The 20,038-nt window shown below is 46.8% G+C and overlaps 1 protein-coding gene across 4 annotated transcripts in view; it reads left to right on the top strand.

Moving 5' to 3' along the window:
* ehbp1 (EH domain binding protein 1) overlaps positions 1 to 20,038 on the top strand; it is a 62,958-nt gene that overhangs the window by 13,333 nt on the left and 29,587 nt on the right. For 3 of the 4 annotated variants that reach the window (XM_085921625.1, XM_085921624.1, XM_085921623.1), the window contains exons 6-14: positions 1,755 to 1,936; positions 2,765 to 2,904; positions 4,345 to 4,485; positions 4,644 to 4,896; positions 5,521 to 5,755; positions 14,793 to 14,971; positions 15,158 to 15,206; positions 18,417 to 19,115; positions 19,852 to 19,893. In XM_085921625.1, coding sequence (XP_085777751.1) covers positions 1,755 to 1,936; positions 2,765 to 2,904; positions 4,345 to 4,485; positions 4,644 to 4,896; positions 5,521 to 5,755; positions 14,793 to 14,971; positions 15,158 to 15,206; positions 18,417 to 19,115; positions 19,852 to 19,893 — 1,920 coding nt within the window. Of the gene's footprint in view, positions 1 to 1,754; positions 1,937 to 2,764; positions 2,905 to 3,400; positions 3,524 to 4,344; positions 4,486 to 4,643; positions 4,897 to 5,520; positions 5,756 to 14,792; positions 14,972 to 15,157; positions 15,207 to 18,416; positions 19,116 to 19,851; positions 19,894 to 20,038 lie in introns of all 4 variants that reach the window. The other variant, XM_085921626.1, reaches the window with a different exon arrangement.

Here is a 20,038-nt window from a genome sequence, read left to right as displayed (position 1 = left end):
CAAGCAGCATCCAGGAGAGAAGGAGGCCATTTCCATTGTTTTGACGCTTCGGTGCAAATCTCCCAAAATGTTTGTCATTCATTTTTCCGTCTCATTTGCATATCCTTAAGTATTTCCCATTAGAGCCCCTCACTCCCTCGCTCGACTCGTCGCCATTGTCATCTTTAGCAAATCCCCCTTCGTCTTAAGTGTTTGCCGCATTTAGCAAATTCATTCATAAAGTATCTACACACGCTATTAGCTTAGTATAATAGCTTGGGTGTAATCTGCGGAGAGATAAGAGTCCCCCCCCCCTTCCTCCTCCCTCTCAGCCCTCGTGTTCATCTCCCGACGGGATGTTCTTTGGACACGTCGCTACGTCTCGAGCGACGAAGCTCAAATGTCAGCGTCAAAATGTCAAGTGGCCGATTTTCTTCTGTACTTTTTTTCTATATTTCATTATTTTCCGCCGCAGGTGGGAAATGGAAGGCATGATGACTGTGGGTAGAGATGAAAAGATAGGCGGGAGATGAACCAACTTCAAATTGAAGGGGAATAGTTATTGCTAATCTGGGCTACTGATCGAAGCGCTAGGAATCGATTGTTAAAGTAGAGATATCACGTGGAACTTACTTTTAATTGCTTTTGTACAATGTTATCCCCGCAAAACATTATGCAGACCACCTGGGCGGTCCCGCATGGCCGAAATGCCGCCAGACCTGAAAGCTTTGCTTCACATGATCACTTGCAGAGAGGCGACTTTTCTTTATGTTCTCCTAAGTTTTTTTTTTTTTTCTTTCAATGTCTGGAAGTTCCAAAACGGCCCTTCCTTGAGAGAGAACGTTTTTCTTTTTTTTTTTTTTTACATAATCCTTTTGAGTGAGCGGGAAGTTTGAGAGCGTCGATCCCTGCCAAATTCAATGGCGAGGGGGGAGAAGAATGCGCCTCTTTACTATGTTAAACAGATCTGGCCCAAGATGTAATGCTTTCTTCCTCGGATCACGATAAAGCCCTTTGGCTGCTTGCTAACAATCTGCCATCTAAACATTCATTCATTGTATAGAACTAAATGTTTTGTTTAATTCCTACTTTGTGATTTATTGCAGTCGTACTAGTCTGTACCGGCAACTTTACAGGTGACAGTTCGGCCGATCGATATCGAGCACAATCCCGTGTTGAGTATGTAAACAAACCACATTGACATACAAAAAGTTGGACAACTTAATCCTAACCCGCAATGCAAAACGCCATAGGGGCTAATGAAACTAGCATCGACGTGGCAGTCGTTCGAAACGTTATATTTGAAAGATATTCCATAATATTACGTACCACACAATTCTTGTCTTTTGTCGCTTTTCACCAGCATGACCAGCATCTTTACCACTGAATCCCTCACTCTTTATGTTTGCATGCGTGTGTGAGAATAAATCCCCCGAGGACCTTGGCGATAAGGCGCCAGATTGAGTTTTCTTCACAGAGCGAGATCTTGCCGAGATTTGCGTACGTGAAGACGTCTGGGGAAAATGTTACAGGATGCTATCGTGGTATTATCGTACCCCCCCGCAATTGTGTATATGTATATGGGCTCTCCAATTCATGTCGCTTTAGCTTTGTTCGTCCTTTGAGATGACGAAAGGCTTCATTCACAGCGAATACAAGATGGCGGTTGTTGCCGTCCGACTCAATACATTGGTGTCGTCAAATTATCTAACTGCGGGTAGCATCAATTCACTCACCCGGACGATTTTTTTTTTCCCATCTCGTTCCTTGTCCAGGAGTCTCCTTCTGGCCGACGCAAGGCCTTGGCCACCAGCAGCATCAACATGAAGCAGTACGCCAGCGCCATGCCCACGCAGACGGACGTCAAGCTCAAGTTCAAGCCGCTTTCCAAGAAGGTCGTGTCGGCCACGCTGCAGTTTTCCCTCTCCTGCATCTTCCTGCGGGAGGGCAAAGCCACGTGAGTCAAATAAGATTCAATTCAATTCAAATAGAATAAATACATTTAAATAAAATGAATATAAATAAAATACATTTAAATAAAATAAGTTAATTAAGAAATAAATAAGACAATTTCTGGCTGTTAATTTTACGTTTGGCCCAGGCTGTCAGTCGCTCACAGCCTGGCTTCCCTTCACTCTTTCATAGCGATCTTTTTATCCAAGCAACTTTAATTTTCGGACTCTCTCTCGCTCTCGTTTGTGCATCCTAATTTGATAACTTCCATTAAAAGGCGCACACTCGAGCACATTGGCGGGGGCCTTTGTTGTGTTGCGGACGGCGGGTCGATGGCGCGTAACCCTTGTTAACCCTTCGGGGAATGATGTCGACCACACACAAACAAACTCCATCACGGCGCTTCAAATGAAGCCCCGGCGCCCGGGAAGCGGCAAACACAAAGAACACAGACACACAAGAGAGCGAGAGAAGATTATGACGGCGCGTTGGAGGGCGACGGCGTGAAATAATGTGCGGCGGGGGAGCGAGGACATGAAGGCCAAGATGAGACAAAAAGGTTTGCATGAGAAGTTAGGAAGTGACAGAGGTGGAGGCGGCCTTACATTTAATCCTTTGAAACGGACGCCGTCTTCCCGTCGCATGAAAATTCAACACTGCTGTATTTCCATTTATTCATCGCTATGCATAATCTCGCCTCCCCCCCCCCACATGTTAATCTCTCAAGGTTATGTATAGCCTTGTGTGTGTTTTTTTTTTTTTAAACGTATTTCAGGCATGATATGCATTTTGCATTGATGTGAATCCCCCCCCCTCTCCTCCTCCAATCCAGCGACGAGGACATGCAGAGCCTGGCCAGCCTGATGAGCATGAAGCAGGCCGACATCGGCAACCTGGATGACTTCGAGGAGGAGAACGAGGATGACGAGGAGAACCGGGTCAACCAGGAAGAGAAGGCAGCCAAGATCACAGGTAACCACTGGCCGCAGAATGTTTCACATATGACCAACATGTGGCTAAAGTTGAATTCGGTCAGTATATCATAGCAAGTGGGAAAGAGTGACGGAGTTCTCCCTATTTTTTTTTTCCCTCATGTTTACAAAAGTGTATAAAATAGAATGTCTTTATATTCACGCGGCGTGTACAAGCATGTTGTGGTGTAATGTATGTCCTCTCCTCCCTCCTGCTTAGTCTAATCTAACATTTCTCCCTCCTCCTGTTCAGCTTCACGCTTTCTCTCTGCGCTCTTTTGTCTCATCCGTATGCGTGCGCATCCAGCGCCTACAGCCACGCTTCGCTTAGCGTGCGTCTCGCTAAGCAAAAAAAAAAAAAACTCCCTCCAACTTGTACCTACAAGCTTCCCCGAAGATCCGCACGTTTTGGGTCCGGGTTGGGGCGGGACCCCGTGGCGCTCCCTGCAACGGCATCTTCTTCATCCTTCCTTGTCATGTGACCCTGTGGTCTGCAGAGATAGTAAACCAGCTGAACGCCCTCAGCTGCTTACATGGCTACGACGACGAAGTCGACTATGGCATCGGCGTTCCTAAGCGAGCGCACATGGCGGCCGCTAAGCCTGTCGCTTCCTCGCAAGGTCTAAATTTCTTCCCAACTTTCACCCAAATCGTCTTGTCTGGTTTTGTGAAGCCCCCTGATTTATTTTTGTGTGGTACATCATTATTTCTTTGACTTTTCAGTTTCTTCCATGTAGCGTTGTGACAATGTTGTCAGTGGATTTGTAACATTTTCTTCGTATTTAGTTTTGTTGCTTTTTGTTATCGACTGCAGTTGGTAGTGAACCAAAACAAGACATTCTTCCAATTGTGACCATTTTGGCTCCCATATCCTTCTAAAATAGACACACAGACTGGCTAACTATTAGCCGCCCGGTCTAACTTTTTTTTAAAGCCACACACACCTCAAAACACCAAAACTAAAAAAAGCAAGTTGTTGTGGAAGTGACGCTCGCATGACTCCACACTCACTTCTCCGTCTAAATTAGGTGACAAATGCTTCTTATCAGCAAAGTCCACTTCACATAGCGACACCGTAAATAGCCATGGAAAAGGGTCTCGGCATCTCCCTTTTAGCGCCCCTTCGCTAGCGCCTGGTCTCCATGCAAATGAGCCACAGCGGCGAAGGCGAGGACGATAAAGCGGTCAAGTGTCAGCTCCTTCGGCCCGCGTCTCCGTAGCAACTCCACGCAGCTAGTCTCCCACAGTAACCCACCCACTAATTGCACCAATGTTCCCAGAAAGAAGCTCAGTCAAGTTTAGCTGGTGCTTACTTGTGGTTCACTCCCAAGTGCGGCATTTTGTTATTCTACATGTAAAAAAACTCATTTTCATGCCACGTGGCTCATTGTCCCGCTTTTTCTCACTCGTCTTGATCGACTTTTGATTCTCGCCACCCAAGAGCTGATCAACAAGCTGAACTTCCTGGAAGACGAGGAGCGCGAGACGCACCCGGCCATGCTCGCCAACCCTTTTGAAGAGCCCGACGATCACCTGCCCGAGGCCAACCACCTCAATCCGTTCGGCGATCCCGACGAGGACGGTATGTGATCCGGTTGTTTACGGTTTGAATATTCGTATTTTGTATCGTATTTTCCCGTGGCCCAACTTGAGTTTGACTTTCTATATATCAACCAACTTTGAGCCCAGAATATAATCATCGATGCGTAAACAATAAATGGCGCCATGTTTGCCAAACAGAACCTCCTGAGCAGCCGTCTGCTTCACGGGCCAACGAATCCTCCTACGTCTCTAATCCATTCGACGAACCCACCGAGGAGCCCCGCGACGCCACATCGGGGAACCCTTTCGAAGAGCCGGAGCGAGACGAGGTCAACTCTCAATCAGAGCCGGAGCCCCCGAAGGCTCGTCCCAGGAAAGGGGCCCGACCGGTCGACATGAACAAGTACTTGTACGCCCACGTTGGACAAAATGACGAGGAGGAGCTTGATGAGTAAGTTATCGGATTGTTTTGAGTTGTTCTGTTCCGGTCCGTGCGGCCTTGACAGACTTGCGGTTGAGCGATGCTGTCAAAACGCTCGATTGACACGACTGTCCCTTTAAGTCTGAGGTCATTGGCCACAAAATGGAAAGTTCACGGGAGCAGCATTGTGTTTTGACTGGAGCTTCTTCATCCACGTATGTTGCTCCACAGGCTTTTCTTTGCTTTGGTTTCTTCTGTCGCTCTCGGCTCTCCTTTGAGTCGAGCGTATCCAATTCTCCTGTTTATTTAGCGCCGCTTTGTTGCATGCTGAGTGAGTATCTCAGGGTGGCTTTCACTGCCACAAGCGTGCCTCGTTATTGATAACATTCTGTGGTATCTGTCAGTAGTGCACCTTGAGAAGCCAGGATACGAGCTGGCCCGAGTGCACCCGATTTTTCGATGAGCTCACCTGTCTTGCACTCCAATATTACATTTCAAACAACTCAACCAATGATGGATCAAACACTTTTAATCTATTGAAGAAGACACATTATGGCCCCCCTCCAAAAAAAACCCACACAATTTAAAACAGTGTCTTGAATAAGAAGTGTGACATGATTTTGCCTTTACAAATTCTTTCAAATTTCCAACCAGGTCCAACCCGTTCTACGAACCAAGCCCCACGCAGAGCCCTGCTCTCGTGGACGCGGGCAGCAGCCAGAAGAAGAGAGCTCCCGCACCACCGAGCTCGTCGGGCCCCGGCCTCCATCCTGCCACGCTTGCGCCCGAGATCTGTTCCCGCCAGGACGGGGAGAAAAAAACCTTGGCGGTCGGGCCGAGCCCCGTGGCGTCGGTCAAGGGGAGAGAAATGGCCTCCTCGTCCCCCAAGGTAAACAGTTAACACTTGAACTACTGTATTTATGTTTTATACAATACACGCTGAGGCAGTCCGAATAACCACCTTTAAATATATATATATATATATATATATATATATATATATATATATGATACTTATTATTATCTTTAATGAAATCATTCATTTTTAAATGCACTGGTCCTGACATCAGCTCCCGAGCCTACACACACACACATGCACTGAGCACCTCATTGCATGTTTGTGTATTGGAATTGGGGGGGGGGGGAAGGTGTCCTGATCCATGATTTATTTATTTATTTATTGAAATTAAGCAAATGCTGGCTGGCTCTAATTAAATGGATGATGGTCACACACACATTCCCGGCAGGAGTCGGACCACTGGTGGGGAATGATTGGCTGGGGTTGGGGTGTGTGGTGGTGGTGGTGGTGGTGGGGGGGGCACGGGTTCACTCTGCATATGTGTGTGTCAGTGTGTGCGGGCATGCGCATGTGTGTGTAAGGGGTTGAATGGGCCTATGTGGAGGCTTAAACACAGAGGGCTTAACTACAGCAGAGCGATCACAAGGGGGTGTTGACCCCCTACGCGCACTCACTCACACGTGCGATGGTACAGTTACTTATATATACACACACACACTCACACACACTCACACACACATTGACTGGCACGCACGCACACAAGCGCTAAGCACCCCACCACCACTTTGCACCTGGCTAGCTGACTGTTTTAGTGGCTGTCCATGTAATTATGGCACAGTGCCTTTATCACCCAGCCGCACTTGCCTGTGACTGTGGGTGGGGGGGCTGAGCCACTTTAATTACCCGAAGCCAGTGGCCTGTGGTGGGCCACACTTGGCCAAGAGATGCCCCTGCCTCTAGAGGGAGGGATGAAGGTAGATGGGAATGCACAGGATGGATTGTGGGAGATTTGGAAAAGGTTAGTTACAAGAGAAAGGTGGATTTTTAGTCTGTTTTTTTGGATGTCTCCACTGGGTGGCGCTGTCACTTGGAATGAAATAGAATCGGTCCATCCACGATGTTGGAATATTACCATGATTCTCTTGTCATTGTTGCATGGCTGGTAACATTTGGTCCGCAATGTCAGGAAGGTACGCTTTGAAACTGTAAAATGTCCGACTCAAAGCAAAAGATGCGCAGAATGGATGGTTGGAGATGGAGGGATGTTTTTAAGAGGGTGAAAAGAGAGAGAGGGTGTTCAGACGGGCCAGTGTGAATAGGGTTTCTATTTCTTATTCTCGCTCTACACTCACAAACACGCCTCAGCCATGTGTTGGCGGCAAGATGACCTTTTTGAATGTATGAAGTCAGAGGGGATTAAGAGGAGACATTCTCGCTATGAGAGGCCCGAAACGAAGGCGACACATCGCAATGCGGACGTGTACGGCGTGCAGATGTGGGGCTCTTGAATACACACACATACTTTTATATTCTTTTTCTTTTTTTTTTTTTCCGGTCAACCCGTTTCAGGGACACCTGTCACGTGTTCCTAACCCCACCTAGCCAACGCTAAAGTCTGGTTGGTCACCTCTATCTTTTATCTCCTCCGATAGCTTTGGAAGGTGCACACGCCCTTTATTTATTTGTATTTGTTTGCACCAACTGTTCTCATAGCGGTTCGGCGTGCAGGGCCGAGATAAACGCGAGCCGCGAAACGGCCGGGTCTAATCTGGCAATGGGTATGAGAAAGGGAAAAAAAAAAAAAAAAGATTCTCCAATTGAAAGGCAAGGGTGATGCATTTACAACTCGCCCCGAGGAAATATATCGTTTGATTGCATGAATGAAATCGTGTCGGAGGCAAAAAGGTCTTGAACATTTTGTGGCTGTCTGAAATCAGCCGATAACGGCAACTTCAAACTACATTGGGGAAAATTCCTCTTCATTCAGTTATATAAAAGAAAAGTAATCAGTAATTCAACATTGTTATAGGCGATCACATGTTCCATGTCATTGAATCGGACGCTCCCACTTCACGGGCAGCTTGTGAAGAATCGCCCAATCGCCAGTGTAATCGGCGACATATGGCGAGCGTCCACTTCCTCGGTGCACAGCTATTACGCATACAGATGGGATTTTCCATTTCGCAAAATGTATTTATTTGAACAAACGACGTAGCAGTTGTTTGCTTGAGGCCTTGAAATTGATTTTTGCAAGGCAGCAATTCTATTCTGTTTTTTTAAATATTTTTTTTAACCAAAATAAATTAGCTCGGAATCATCAATAATAGACTCAAAAAAGTCTTGTCAAGTTTCCCCATCTTTGAGTTTGAAGGAAGTATTTGTCGGATTAATTCAAATGCACATTGAGAGTTCCTGTCGGGCGGGTTGTGATCTCTGTCTGGTCCGATTCAGTCCATCTCTTTTCCTTGGAGCTGATCCCCCCCCAAAACTCCCCCCTCCCCACACCCTTCTCCTCCTTCCCAGGAATTCAGTGATCTCTTCCTCAGTCTTCTCCATCTCTATTCCGTAGTCAAAGCACTCTACACTTAGCTGCGCCGATCTTAAGATTTTCATCCCGTTTCCGCTTGACAAACTTTTTATTTGCCACATTTTCATATAAGGAAAAGGTTTGGAGCTTATATCTGCGGGCTAAAAAGTTTGAGCAAATACGTTCAAGTTCATATTAAAAAGTAGAAAAAGAATAAAGCCTCTTCCGTTTTGCGTAGCTGACATTGAATGGCAGGAGAACTTTTTAAGTTTATGAAAATGAGCATATACTGTAGTTCTTAAAGTTGTGGATTTTTTTGCGTGCAAATCTTAGCACCCCCCCCATTTTACATTCCTCTTTGCCAAGGTGAAATATTTGATCGTTGTCTACGGTTGAAGCGTTTCTCTGATTCGTCTGTTCATATAAGGGGTGAAATTAAATGTTTTTTGTTCCCGTGTCTCGGTTGGGGGGGGGCACGAGGGCACAGGCCGGAGCCCTCTTTACGCCGCCCCCCCCTGCTACCTCCAAATTGAAATTAGAATAAATTAACATGATTTAATTGAGTTCGCGCTAGGCTGCGATATTTCTTAATTAGCTTCCGCTAGGCCAAGCGGCAAGCGAGGACCGCCGAGCATCGGCGAGGTGGGCGCGACGAATGAGAGATGTTTGCCGAGGACAAAGGGGGAGCCCGGGAGACAAGGACAGTCGTCACTCGTCTTGCCGTGTCTGCCCTTGGCAAGGCCTCGTGTTTTTTTTTTTTTTTCACACATTATATAAAGTTTTTTTCATCTTTTCCAATAAGTTTGACTTGCCATTCATGTCTAAGACTTTTTCATCAAGTCTATTTGAACAACTTATTACAAGTATCCCTATACCGCATGCTAACAGCTAAAGCTAACTGAAACGTACAGCAGCGAGTCAAAAGTAGCTACCCGATTCTTCCGTTTCCCCCTATAAGCTGTGTAATATTAGCAGAATAATCCTCCACTGGTGTAAAAGGCTCCCTCTACCTATGCGGACCCCTCCCCACTAGCGTTTATTTGCGGCCCCTGAGTGGTCTGACATTGGATCTTGTGGGAGAGGAGGTTTCCTCCCAGGGTCAGATCACTGAGCTTCCTGTGTGTCCTTCCATGCCGGAGGGCAGCGCTGTCATCGCGTCAGGCTGGAGGCCCACCGGACAATATCGCTCACTCACCTGTCGTCAATCACGTTAACATTGATTTTTGTCAAATAGTGGCCGTGCTGCTAATTGCCGCTGTTCCCCAATTAGTCGTTAATTGATCAATAGTACCTTGCCTTTATGGAGGGGGGGGGCTTCAAACAGGAAGTGGATAATTGAGCTTAGTGTGGTAAAGTGAGATCAACAGGTTGCAAATGAGGAACTGGAAGAGTCACAGAAAGGCAAGGAAATGGACGTCGTCGATTGAATTTGGACATTCAGAAATTGTGAAGAAAAAAAAAAGTACAATCGAAGAAGTTAGGGGCTTTGGGAACTTTGGTAAAGCATTAATACAATTAGGCTATTGTAATTCCTGAAATAGAAAATAACCTTTGTTGGCTTTTCAGGTTCCGATCGCTCCAATTTTTCACATGCTCGCCTTGGAAGGCAGCCGCCTCTCTCTGTGTGTGTGTTGTGACTTTTTCTTTTTTTTTTTTTATCCAGTTACTGTAATGCAGGTATCATTTTTTTTTTTCCCCTTCGCTGCCTCCTTCTCCTTTGCCGGTTGCACGTCGGGTTCACAAGTTAAGCACCGCGCACTAGCTCACTCTCAATATCCACGTCGACGGCTGTAGGAAAAAAAAAAAAAAAAAAAAATAGGGCCTTCCGCAAAGCGCCTCTTGTAATCTGCCTGGGGTAAGTCCTCTTTAGTTTTATCTGCCAGGGATTACCTCACAAGCTGCAAGCGGGACCGGCGTACAGAGAAAACGATGAAGATGGAACCAAATGAAAACAAATCGCTATGTAATCTCCGCCAGGGAGCGAGCGGGCGGGCGGGCGGGCGAGCCAGCCAGAGAGAGCGACTGGCTTTGGTCTTGAAGGGAAGTTTCCCGTGCCACTCATTTAAAGAGGGAATTTACTAATCCCTCCATGATTGATGTCTGCTATGAGAGGCTCTGTAGCAGACTAATAGGGCTTATGAGGATGGCCACAAAGTCCTTTGTGTGTGTTTGAGAATGAAGCAAAACCTGCGTTGCTCCGTCCAGCGGGGTTTGAATGACACGGAGAAGGGGTAACATTATCTTAATCTGGGTTTAACTCGGTCCAGTCCTCCAGGTGTGTGGGTCTAAGGACCCCCTGGTTTTTAGATAAGTCTCAAAAACTCTTCAGACCCCCAAAATGGTCCAAGGCCGACCCCTCCCTTTGCACAATGACTCCCAGTTAATCATGAAAACTGAGTTGTCACGTTTGAAGTGTTGTCACATTTTCGCCTTCCTTTTTTGGTCCAATTCATAAAATAATACGAGATTGTCGGAAACGATTATGGTGTGACGTCGGGTGTATTAAGAGCGTGTTTCCTTGATGTCGCAGCCTTTCCGACATCCTCGACGTTACCCTCTTCCCCCCCCCCCTTCACGCGCTACATTTTTAATTCAATTAATGCAAAGCAACATTTAAAAGGAACCTTAGAAGTACCTCATGAATTGGCTTCCATCTTACTTAAATGTGCACTCTTGCGTGTGAAGAGAAACGATAAGACTCTCTAATTGCCTTTTTAGAATAATAATAAAAAAAAAAAAAAGGCCTCCCTTTTGTCAATTACGATATTCAGACACTGTGTCGTCGGAAGTAGCGAGTGGTGCCTTTTAAGGCCATCCTCCACTTTTCCTTTGGATTTGAGTTTCCTCGCACAAGTTTGTTCACTATATGAAAAAAAGCAAATCACGACACAAGAATGACACATTTTGTCGAAGGTTTCAGCCGTAGTCAACAAATGTGCGTAAATGCGCAGCGCTGTTTCCCGTCATTGTGTGTGCATATATGTGTGTGTGTGTGTGTGTGTGTGTGTGTGTGTGTGTGTGTGTGTGTGTGTGTGTGTGTGTGTGTGTGTGTGTGTGTGTGTGTGTATTCTGATCAGTAGTCAAAGAGTTGACTTTGTAATTATGTTCATTATAATTGGCCACACTATCGGACTCTCTCATCGTTGTGAAGCCCACTCCGCACTGGACAATGGTCGCCCTGTGTGTGTGTATGTGTGTGTGATTGTGGAGGGTTTACTTACACATACACACACACACACACACACACACACACACACACTTGAGCGTGTCTTAACCTCCTTAATGAGTTTTGCCCACCCGCGCTCCGATTAATTGATAAACGTCAGCCTTATCGGTGTGGCCGATCCGTGAATCCATCCCACCTCTCAATTTGTTTGTTAAAGATGTCCGTTAAAGGAGATTAATGGCGCCGTATAGATTTATGACAGATCGCCGCAAAGCTTCTTTAAGGATGCAGAGAAGAACTTGGGATACTTTTTTCCCCGGTGGTTGAAAAATAAGTCTGGTAATATTTGTTCATAAAAAGTACATTTTTATTAAAAAATAATAATAATAATAATTCAATTTTTTATTTAAAAAGAATAAAATCGAATAATAAAAAAAATGAATTTGAAATGCGATTAAAGTGAGTTACGCACGCACACTCGCCGAGCGCCCGTCCTCATTCCGAGCGTCACGCGATATTACCTTTTGTATGTTAATATGCGTGTTATTTTTCACGCTACATCCCCCCCCCTCTCCTCTTCAAGTCCCCGCTATTGTTCCATCCACTCCACATCTCCATTTACATAATTGAACTTTTGATTAGACTCCGTCGTTTGAAACGAGAGGCGCGGTAAGATGATGCGGGGCGATTCTCCTCCTTCTTCTGCCGGCTTTGTTTTTCCTAACCAGAAGACGTCAGGAGCAGAGCGAGGCCCTATTTAGACAAATGTAGCATTTTGAGAAAATCACAAAAACAATTATTGTCATGGATTATATCGCACAAGTTGTCTACTATGCATTTACCACATGTCCTAGATTGACACGTTCATGTATGTCGAGTTAGCGCGTGTCTCGTGTTGCCGTAGGCTCCCGTTTGAGCGGATTACAAGTTTTAAAGAGTCGCAGATTCGACACCTCCTCAAATCTGTCACACTGCTTTCAAGCGAGCGAGATTGGAAAGACACACAGTAGCGGCGGTGGCAGCCTTTTCTTCTCCTCCTCACTGCCATCGTAATACCGTTCTTACATCACCGGGTGGAGGCCGCTTGAGTTTACGTTCCACAGGTAAAAGTCTTTGTGTACGATGGCAAGTGGCCAAAAAAATTCAATTTTTTTGTCGACAAAAAAAAGTCAAACCTTTCCTTCGGTTCTGGCTAAAGTCTTTGCAAAAAAAAAAAAAGTTGCGATAATCTTCCCCAACAGGAAACCGCATTCCCAGGTTTCCTCCTATCTTGTGGTTCAGGTATTGTTGGGAGCTTAACCCCCCCCCCCCCCTCCCCCCATGGTCGCTCTCTGCCTCCATTTACTTCTCTCTTTGCCCCGTTTGGTGTATGTTGTTGACACTGCGGCGCGGGGAATAATGGATTCTCTTGTCGGCCCGCCTTGTATTTTCCCGCCCAGCCTGTTAGGCTGCCGTTTAATAGCGGCAGAGGGGAGGTTATGTGGTGCTGATAGTAATGAAGCTTTTTTTTTTTTCTTTTTTAATGCGGAATGTTCGCGGGCCGAGGCAATGCTCGCCGCTAATCCTACCCTGCAGCCTAGCTAGCTACATGTCTATCTGTGTGTGTGTGAAAGACACATGCACCGCCTTCCTTCAGGCAAACTCCAAGTCAACATGCATTTTGACTCCACGCGCACTCGTAATGAAATGCGGCCTGTTCCTGTCCAAGCCGATACGCTTTTTCTTTTTTTTTTTTTCTTACAACCTTTGATGCATTTGTAAACACTTTATCAGGGCCCCGATGTAATGGAACCATCCGGGATTCCCATTTGAGAGAATCACATCGGCGTCACCGGATCTTTCATGCCCACATCCGGTCTCGCGACCATTCGACTCAAATGTTGCGCAGCAAAATTGAAATCGACTCGATAATCATGTTAGACGCATTGCTTTTGATATTTATGTTAATTTCATCAATCCTGCAGGCTACCGTTGTTGTGTTTTCCTCCCCAGCTGGTGTGTGTGTGTGTGTTTAAGTGCGAGTGTGTAATGTTTTCTGCCGGCAAAGGGGGGGTGTAGGGTGTTCGCCTGTGCGTCTAATTGCTTTAATAGCACCTGATGTATAATCCCAGGTAATTAGAGTGCTCCAATTAGACGGCTACTTTTTCACCGTCACTTGAAAGAGCGGGACGGAGAAAGGCCTGGAGGAACACGGCTACACACACACACACATACCTGCCAAGCCACCTAATGACACACACGCACAATGTTCTATTCTTCGGTCACGTATTTTCTGTAACTACATCCCTCTTACCTCTTCTGGACTTGACATCCGTGTTATTATCTGCTTGTTGTTTTTTTTTTTTTTTATGATTCTTATTTATTTTGGATGACCTTGTGTTGAAGGTCCCAGGGGATAAAGGTTAAGGCCCTCTTTTAAAGATGAGCAGGAAATGTCAAGTGTCTCCCCTCCAGGCTAGCGCCACTGTCTCCCTGCAATGAGATGCCCAAAGGGGTTTTTACTACTCACACTCAGATAGCCACACACACACACACAAAAGTGGGGAATTGCTAGCAGTGCCTGCATTCAGTCTTTCATCTTGTAGCGTTTGAATTTTCAACTCTGAAATGGAGGAATTTCATTCAAGCTGCCATCTGAGTGTGCAAAGAAAATGTGTAAATAATCTGCAATAATCACTTGGGATTGTCGCTAGCATATTTTTAATTTCAGGCAAGTCGATATTGTCAAATCCAATAGGCATAAACTCCTAATAATCTTTTGTGAGTTGATATCTAATCAGCTTTAAGAAGACACAACACTTGCAGTTGCGAGTGGTGGCCAACAGAGGGAGTCGGGTTGCCACCGCTGGTCTTTTTTTTCCCCTCTGTCCCTTTTTGACAACCTCCAGTTGCATTATGGCATGTATAGTTGACATCACATTTGTCTAATCAATGATGTATTTTTTTTTACAATTCATAATACAAACACTCAGCAATATTCCAATGAAGTTGTTCTATTTTCCTAGCAATTAACTCCTATAAAAAAAATCCCCAAATTGTTGACATCGTAAAACTCCTATTTACTGTACATGAGATGTTTTAAGTAACATTTTAGCACGTGTAGAATTGAATTACCCGCTGTCTGAGAAAACTCGATTTTGCCGAGACGTCACGGCGCGACGAAAAGCTTTTTGCACTTCGATAAGACTTCAGAGGAGGAGCTAATTAATAAGATGTTTACATTATCCATGCTTGCACGCCTCTCTGTGGACAAACTTCCATGACGCCTCGCTCATAGCAACTAATTGACAGGGAGTCAAATCTTCAGCAGTGTGTTTAGAGAATTACTCAACTACAGATGGTGACAGGCCCATGATTGGGCCTGTATATTCATTTTACAAAACATCAAATACTGTTTGATCAGAGTAAAATAAAGTATTCTTTTTTTCTTTCAGCCTAGCCCGATCCCAAGCCCAATCCTGGGTGGTAAGCCCAACGCCAGCCAGTCGTTGCTGGTTTGGTGCCGCGAGGTGACACGCAACTACCGCGGCGTGAAGATCACCAATTTCACCACGTCCTGGAGGAACGGCCTGGCCTTCTGCGCGCTGCTGCATCACTTCAGGCCCGACGCCATGTAAGGACATGTTTTGATGTTTTCGTGTTTTGAAAGCAAATTGGCAACCAGCCAGTGAAGGCTTTGCGCAAGTCCCATCCATTTACAGTCTCCATTAATATAATATATGAATCATATTCATATTATATATACACATAAACAAACTTAAACACCATCTCTTCGTCTTTCTCTCTGCTGTTTTTCCAGAGACTACAAGTCGCTCAATCCTCAGGATATTAAAGAAAACAACAAAAAGGTAAGAGGCGACCACCCACCGCCACTCGGGGCCCTTCACGTCGCTTAGCTCCCTCACCACCACCTCCTCGATTGGTCTTATTTCCGCATCAGCCATTAATCCCTCAATACAATGAGTGTGTGTTATGGTCGTTTTCATTAGAGCCAGCAACACCCCCCCCCCCCTCCTGGTTCGAGTAAATGGATGTGAAAACACAGTCGTCTGATGCAGGCTTCTATCAACTTGTCAGCAAACGTGTTTGATGTTCAGATTCCGCCGTAGCGTTTTCTTCCTCTTGCTTGCCCCCCCACTGTATTTTCCTCCTCACCGTATCTCCCACCTTCACATTACGAGTCGCAGACTCACTGGCATCACCGCCGTGCCGTTCCCCTTGGCTCTTTTGCCGTTCACCTTCATTTTCCATACACACAAATGCGCACTTGCCCCGCGTCGCTCCATCTACACACACACACACACACACACACACACACACACACACACACACACAAGACGTGCAGCCCGTCCCCTCTCCGGCCCCGAGGGCTACAGCGAGCGATACGCGTTGGCTTCCCGCAGCTTGATTTCCTTCTCCTCATACACACTCTGGCTGGGTGATAACCTCTGGTGGCCCTGTTAGGCATGAATGCTAGCCTGTTGACAATAACCACAGCCAGAGAGCCAATCCCATATCTGCACCCCCCTCCCCGCTGCAGGTGCCTCCTCGAGTAGCCTCCAAGAAAATTGGCAAGATATAAGTAATGTGGGAATATGCCGTGGAAGGCGATAGGCGAAGAATAGCCGTAGCGGCGTCGCTGTTGCCACGCCGTGTCCGAGCGCTTTGATGTCGCCCCGAGTGACCATCCTATACTGGCCGCCGTTGCCCGCTAACGTCTTGACTTCCATCTGATTGTCAAGTATCTCTTTCCTCACTTCAATTAGTTTTGCCACATATTGTTCAGCATCCCTCCCCGTAATGAACGTAATGAAATGTTTTCAGAGTTTGCCCAAAGAGTTGTTGTTATTATTGGGGACGTATTGAATGCAAGCGTACCTATCTGCTCCTTTTCACAGCCCGTTGATAGACGTGCCCCCCCACCCCTGCCCCACCCGCCTCCTTTCAGCATCCATCTGTGTGCAGTGATTGCAATGAGCTCAGACTGTGCTGAATTATGACAGATAAGGACAATCAATATCAGGGGGCTGCTTAGTCGGCGGGAGGGGAAAACAGAAGTAAATATTTCAGAAGAAAAGATGCGTTATCTGTGCATATGCCTGGGTGATTGTCATGTATGTTTTTCAGGCGGGGGGGGGGTTCTACGTATTGGATCTTTTTTTGAGTGCGGGGAGAGAAGGCGACCGGGGCCAAGGAGAAGTCATTTGGCGCGCCATCTGATAGTACCGAGCGTCGTGAGCGTGAGAGGAGGAGGAGGAGGAAGGAAGGGAAGGGGTTGTTGATGATTGACAGCGATAGATAGCTGTCAGTCACCGAAAGGGGGAGGGTGCAGGGTACAGCGGCCCGGGGCAGGCCACGCTGACATTTAGTCCCCAAAGCATTGTCGGCGGGTTAATGGAAAGTGAGCAAGTGGAGATAGTTGTCCTTTTCCTCCGCCCTCATTGTCCTATGGAAAAAGCTTCATAACGCGCTCGTATCAGTATGGAGGAGGAGCGTTTGCGAAATGGATGCCCTGATTTTGTGTACATTTGGAAAACGGTAAGATCATGCAGAAAACCCGCAAAAAAAAAAGGCTTAACATGGCCGGTGTGTGTAAGAGGCTACAGAGTGAAAATGAAGGGTTTTTTTTTAACAAATGGTCCTCAGTGGCTGATAGGAGAGAAGTTCTGCAAAGAATAAAGCGTGACACAGAGGTCAAAAAGAGCACGGTGCACGTCAAAGGCTGAAATAAAACTCCCTTGGTCTTCGCACACCTCTCACATTCTCGCTTTCCCCCTCGCTTGCCGTCGCTCCTCCATTCTTTTTCAAACTTGTCGCTCCTTTTCAGCGCCAATGGGAACAATGGCAGCACGCTTTGCTGCCTTCAATGCGTGTTAGAAACCCAATCAGGGTCACCGCTTCGCCATATTCATTTTCTTTCTTTCCACCCTCTCCTCTCCTTTCACACCTTCCACACTCACACAAACTGCTCTCTCTGTTCTCCCTTCACACACTTTTGAGTTTAGATGTTCGGCGGCCATTGTTCGCCTCCGCATCGACGATGATGCAATAGGACGGGGAGGGGGGGACAAAAAAGACGGCTGACAAAAGATGTTATAATTGCTCGTAAATGGAGGAAAGTCTTTGTTAAATGGACCCTAAGGCTCATTTATGACCGATTTAACATGCAGGCAAATTGATCAAAAGCTAACAGTCGGTATGCTAACAGTTGGTACCGACAACTTAGTTACTTGACACTCCCCTAACTGTGTTGCTGCAGAAATGGAGGAAAGGAATAAATAAAAGTCCATTTTCAGTGAGATGTGAAGACACCGAAAACGCTTTGATAGGTTCGGTAGCGAGACAAAGGAGGCCCGCAACAGGTTGGAATGAGATCAACACTATCCAGCGGGCTAGATACAAGCTGCGATACGTGTACGGCTGTGTTGGAATGGAGATGGTGTGTGTGTGCATGTGTGTATGTGTGTGTGCGCCGCTAATCTATTTATTTACCTGTCATTGGCTGCGATAATGGTTTTCATCCCGTCTCTCCTTGTCTCTGTCTATCTGCTAATGTGAGGGCGTGTGATTGGCTCCCATATGTGCGTGTGTGTGTTGCGCTTGATAATCAAACCTGTATTTTCCTCATCACACTCTAATCAGACCAATTACACGCGTGACGGAGAGCGTGGGCAGGTTGATGTGTTGGATTGATAGACACACACACGTACACACACGTACACACAGAGTGGGATTAAGCGCTCTGTCTCCGGGTATCTCGGTCTCTTATCTGGGACAACCATCCCTGATGTGACCTGTCAGCAGTCCTGCGAAAAAGGTGCCTCTCTTGCACAACCCCGGCGTGGGAATCAAATATGTCGTTGAACCCTCCCCTCATTTTCGCTTTCTCAGTTTGGTTTTTGAATAACCGCTGCGGAAATTGGTTGCTAACAATCCCGGAGAGTGTCCTGAAATTAGTTCTGGGAAAAAGAGGGTCCTAAAAATGGAAGCAGTTTTATCGTTTGACTATCACTCAACAGATCGCTGCTGTTTTTTTTTTTTTTTTGTTTGCTTACCAGGCGTATGACGTGTTTGCCAGCCTGGGCATCTCCCGCCTTCTGGAGCCGTCAGACATGGTACTGCTGGCCATCCCAGACAAGCTGACGGTGATGACCTACCTCTACCAAATCCGAGCGCACTTCTCGGGCGAGGAACTCAACGTGGTTCAGATCGAGGCCAACAGCAGTCGCAGTACCTACAAGGTGGGCGACTTTGAGACAGATACAAACGCCTCCATCGGGCAGGACAAGTTCTACGCCGAGCTCAACGACGTGCAGCCGCAGCTCGTCGATGACGCCAAATCCGAAGTTTCCAAAACCGCAGAAGTCCCGGCGAAGGTTGAAATCGCAGCGCCGTCGGCCACCTCGCAAACAGCGGCGCCCCAGCCGTCCTCGCCGCCTTTCCCGGCGCCCAGTGTGACTTCGTCGGGGTCCAACCTCCTGAAAGCGAAAACTTTGGACCTTTCCGACCTACCGCAGAAGTCGGACGCCGAAAGGCCGCAGCAAAGGAGCCAGGCCGCGGGAGAACAAAACTCTCCCGTCACTCCGACGGAGGGCCATCCCTCCACTCTCTCGCCCACTCATCAGAAACTCGGCTTCTCCTACAACAGGGACGCCGACCTCATCAAAAAGAAGAGGGCCAGCTTGCGTCACTCCGAATCGGAGCCCGTGTCCGACACCGGCGCGGCTGTCAATCACACCGAGGCGCTAACCAAACAGGTAAACACAGTTGCTGATGCACTTTTGGATATTTAATCTGTTAAGCACACCCATATTTAATCGCTCAAAACTTTGTAATAAGCACATCCACATAGCTGAAACATTTGTCATTTTATCCCGACGCCCTCGTCTTTCGCCTCGATTGAAACTCCGGTCGTCTCGTCTTGTCATTTCCCCGCTCGCTAAGCTTCTCATCGACGCCATTCTCCGAGATGACCCCCGTACGGAAATTGTCCCGCTCGGCATTAGTCGTCACATTGGTCGTTGCCTGTCTTTTCCAAGACGCCGCGGGGCCGGCCCCGCGAAGACCCCCGCCCTTCTTCTTTGACATGTAATCATATTTTTCATTACATTTCTCATCCCCTGGCTTGATGGCAGTCGGTCCTGTGACCAGTCAGGCGTGGTGATGCTGTGCTTTTTCTTTTTTTTTTTTTTTTGCTGCGAGCACACGTCTCTCGTCCCTCGCACAGGAACGCGTTAAATGCTTTGCTATCGTCCCCTCCCCTCATGCTTCCTGTTTACTAGTGGAAAGGTCACAGGACAGGCGGGGGTGAAGCCCACATTGACAGCTATGACACCCCCATTTTAGATCCGCATTTAAACGCCTCGCGAGAGGGACACAGGCCGGCCCCACGTTTGACACACACAGTTACGCAATGCCAATGATATACAATCAATTAAAAATAGCCCAAATCCATTTCGACAAAGCTAACACGTTTGTTTTTTTCTTTTATAGGAACCGGCACCTGCCCCTGTTTCCAGCCCGCCGACTGAGAAGGTAACCACTAGTTGGATCAATCAAGCTATTGATTACTCATTTGAATAACGGACTGATTGAATCATCCATACCCTTGTGACACATTTATTTGAACAGCGCCTTATCTAAATCTTTTGTTGGAGTTTAGCCAATTTGTGTCACGTCA

Source organism: Syngnathus leptorhynchus, chromosome 10 (assembly GCF_054491065.1).
Source record: "Syngnathus leptorhynchus isolate UIUO chromosome 10, UIUO_Slep, whole genome shotgun sequence".
Classification (NCBI taxonomy): domain Eukaryota; kingdom Metazoa; phylum Chordata; class Actinopteri; order Syngnathiformes; family Syngnathidae; genus Syngnathus; species Syngnathus leptorhynchus.
This window is presented reverse-complemented; position numbering and strand designations above follow the sequence as displayed.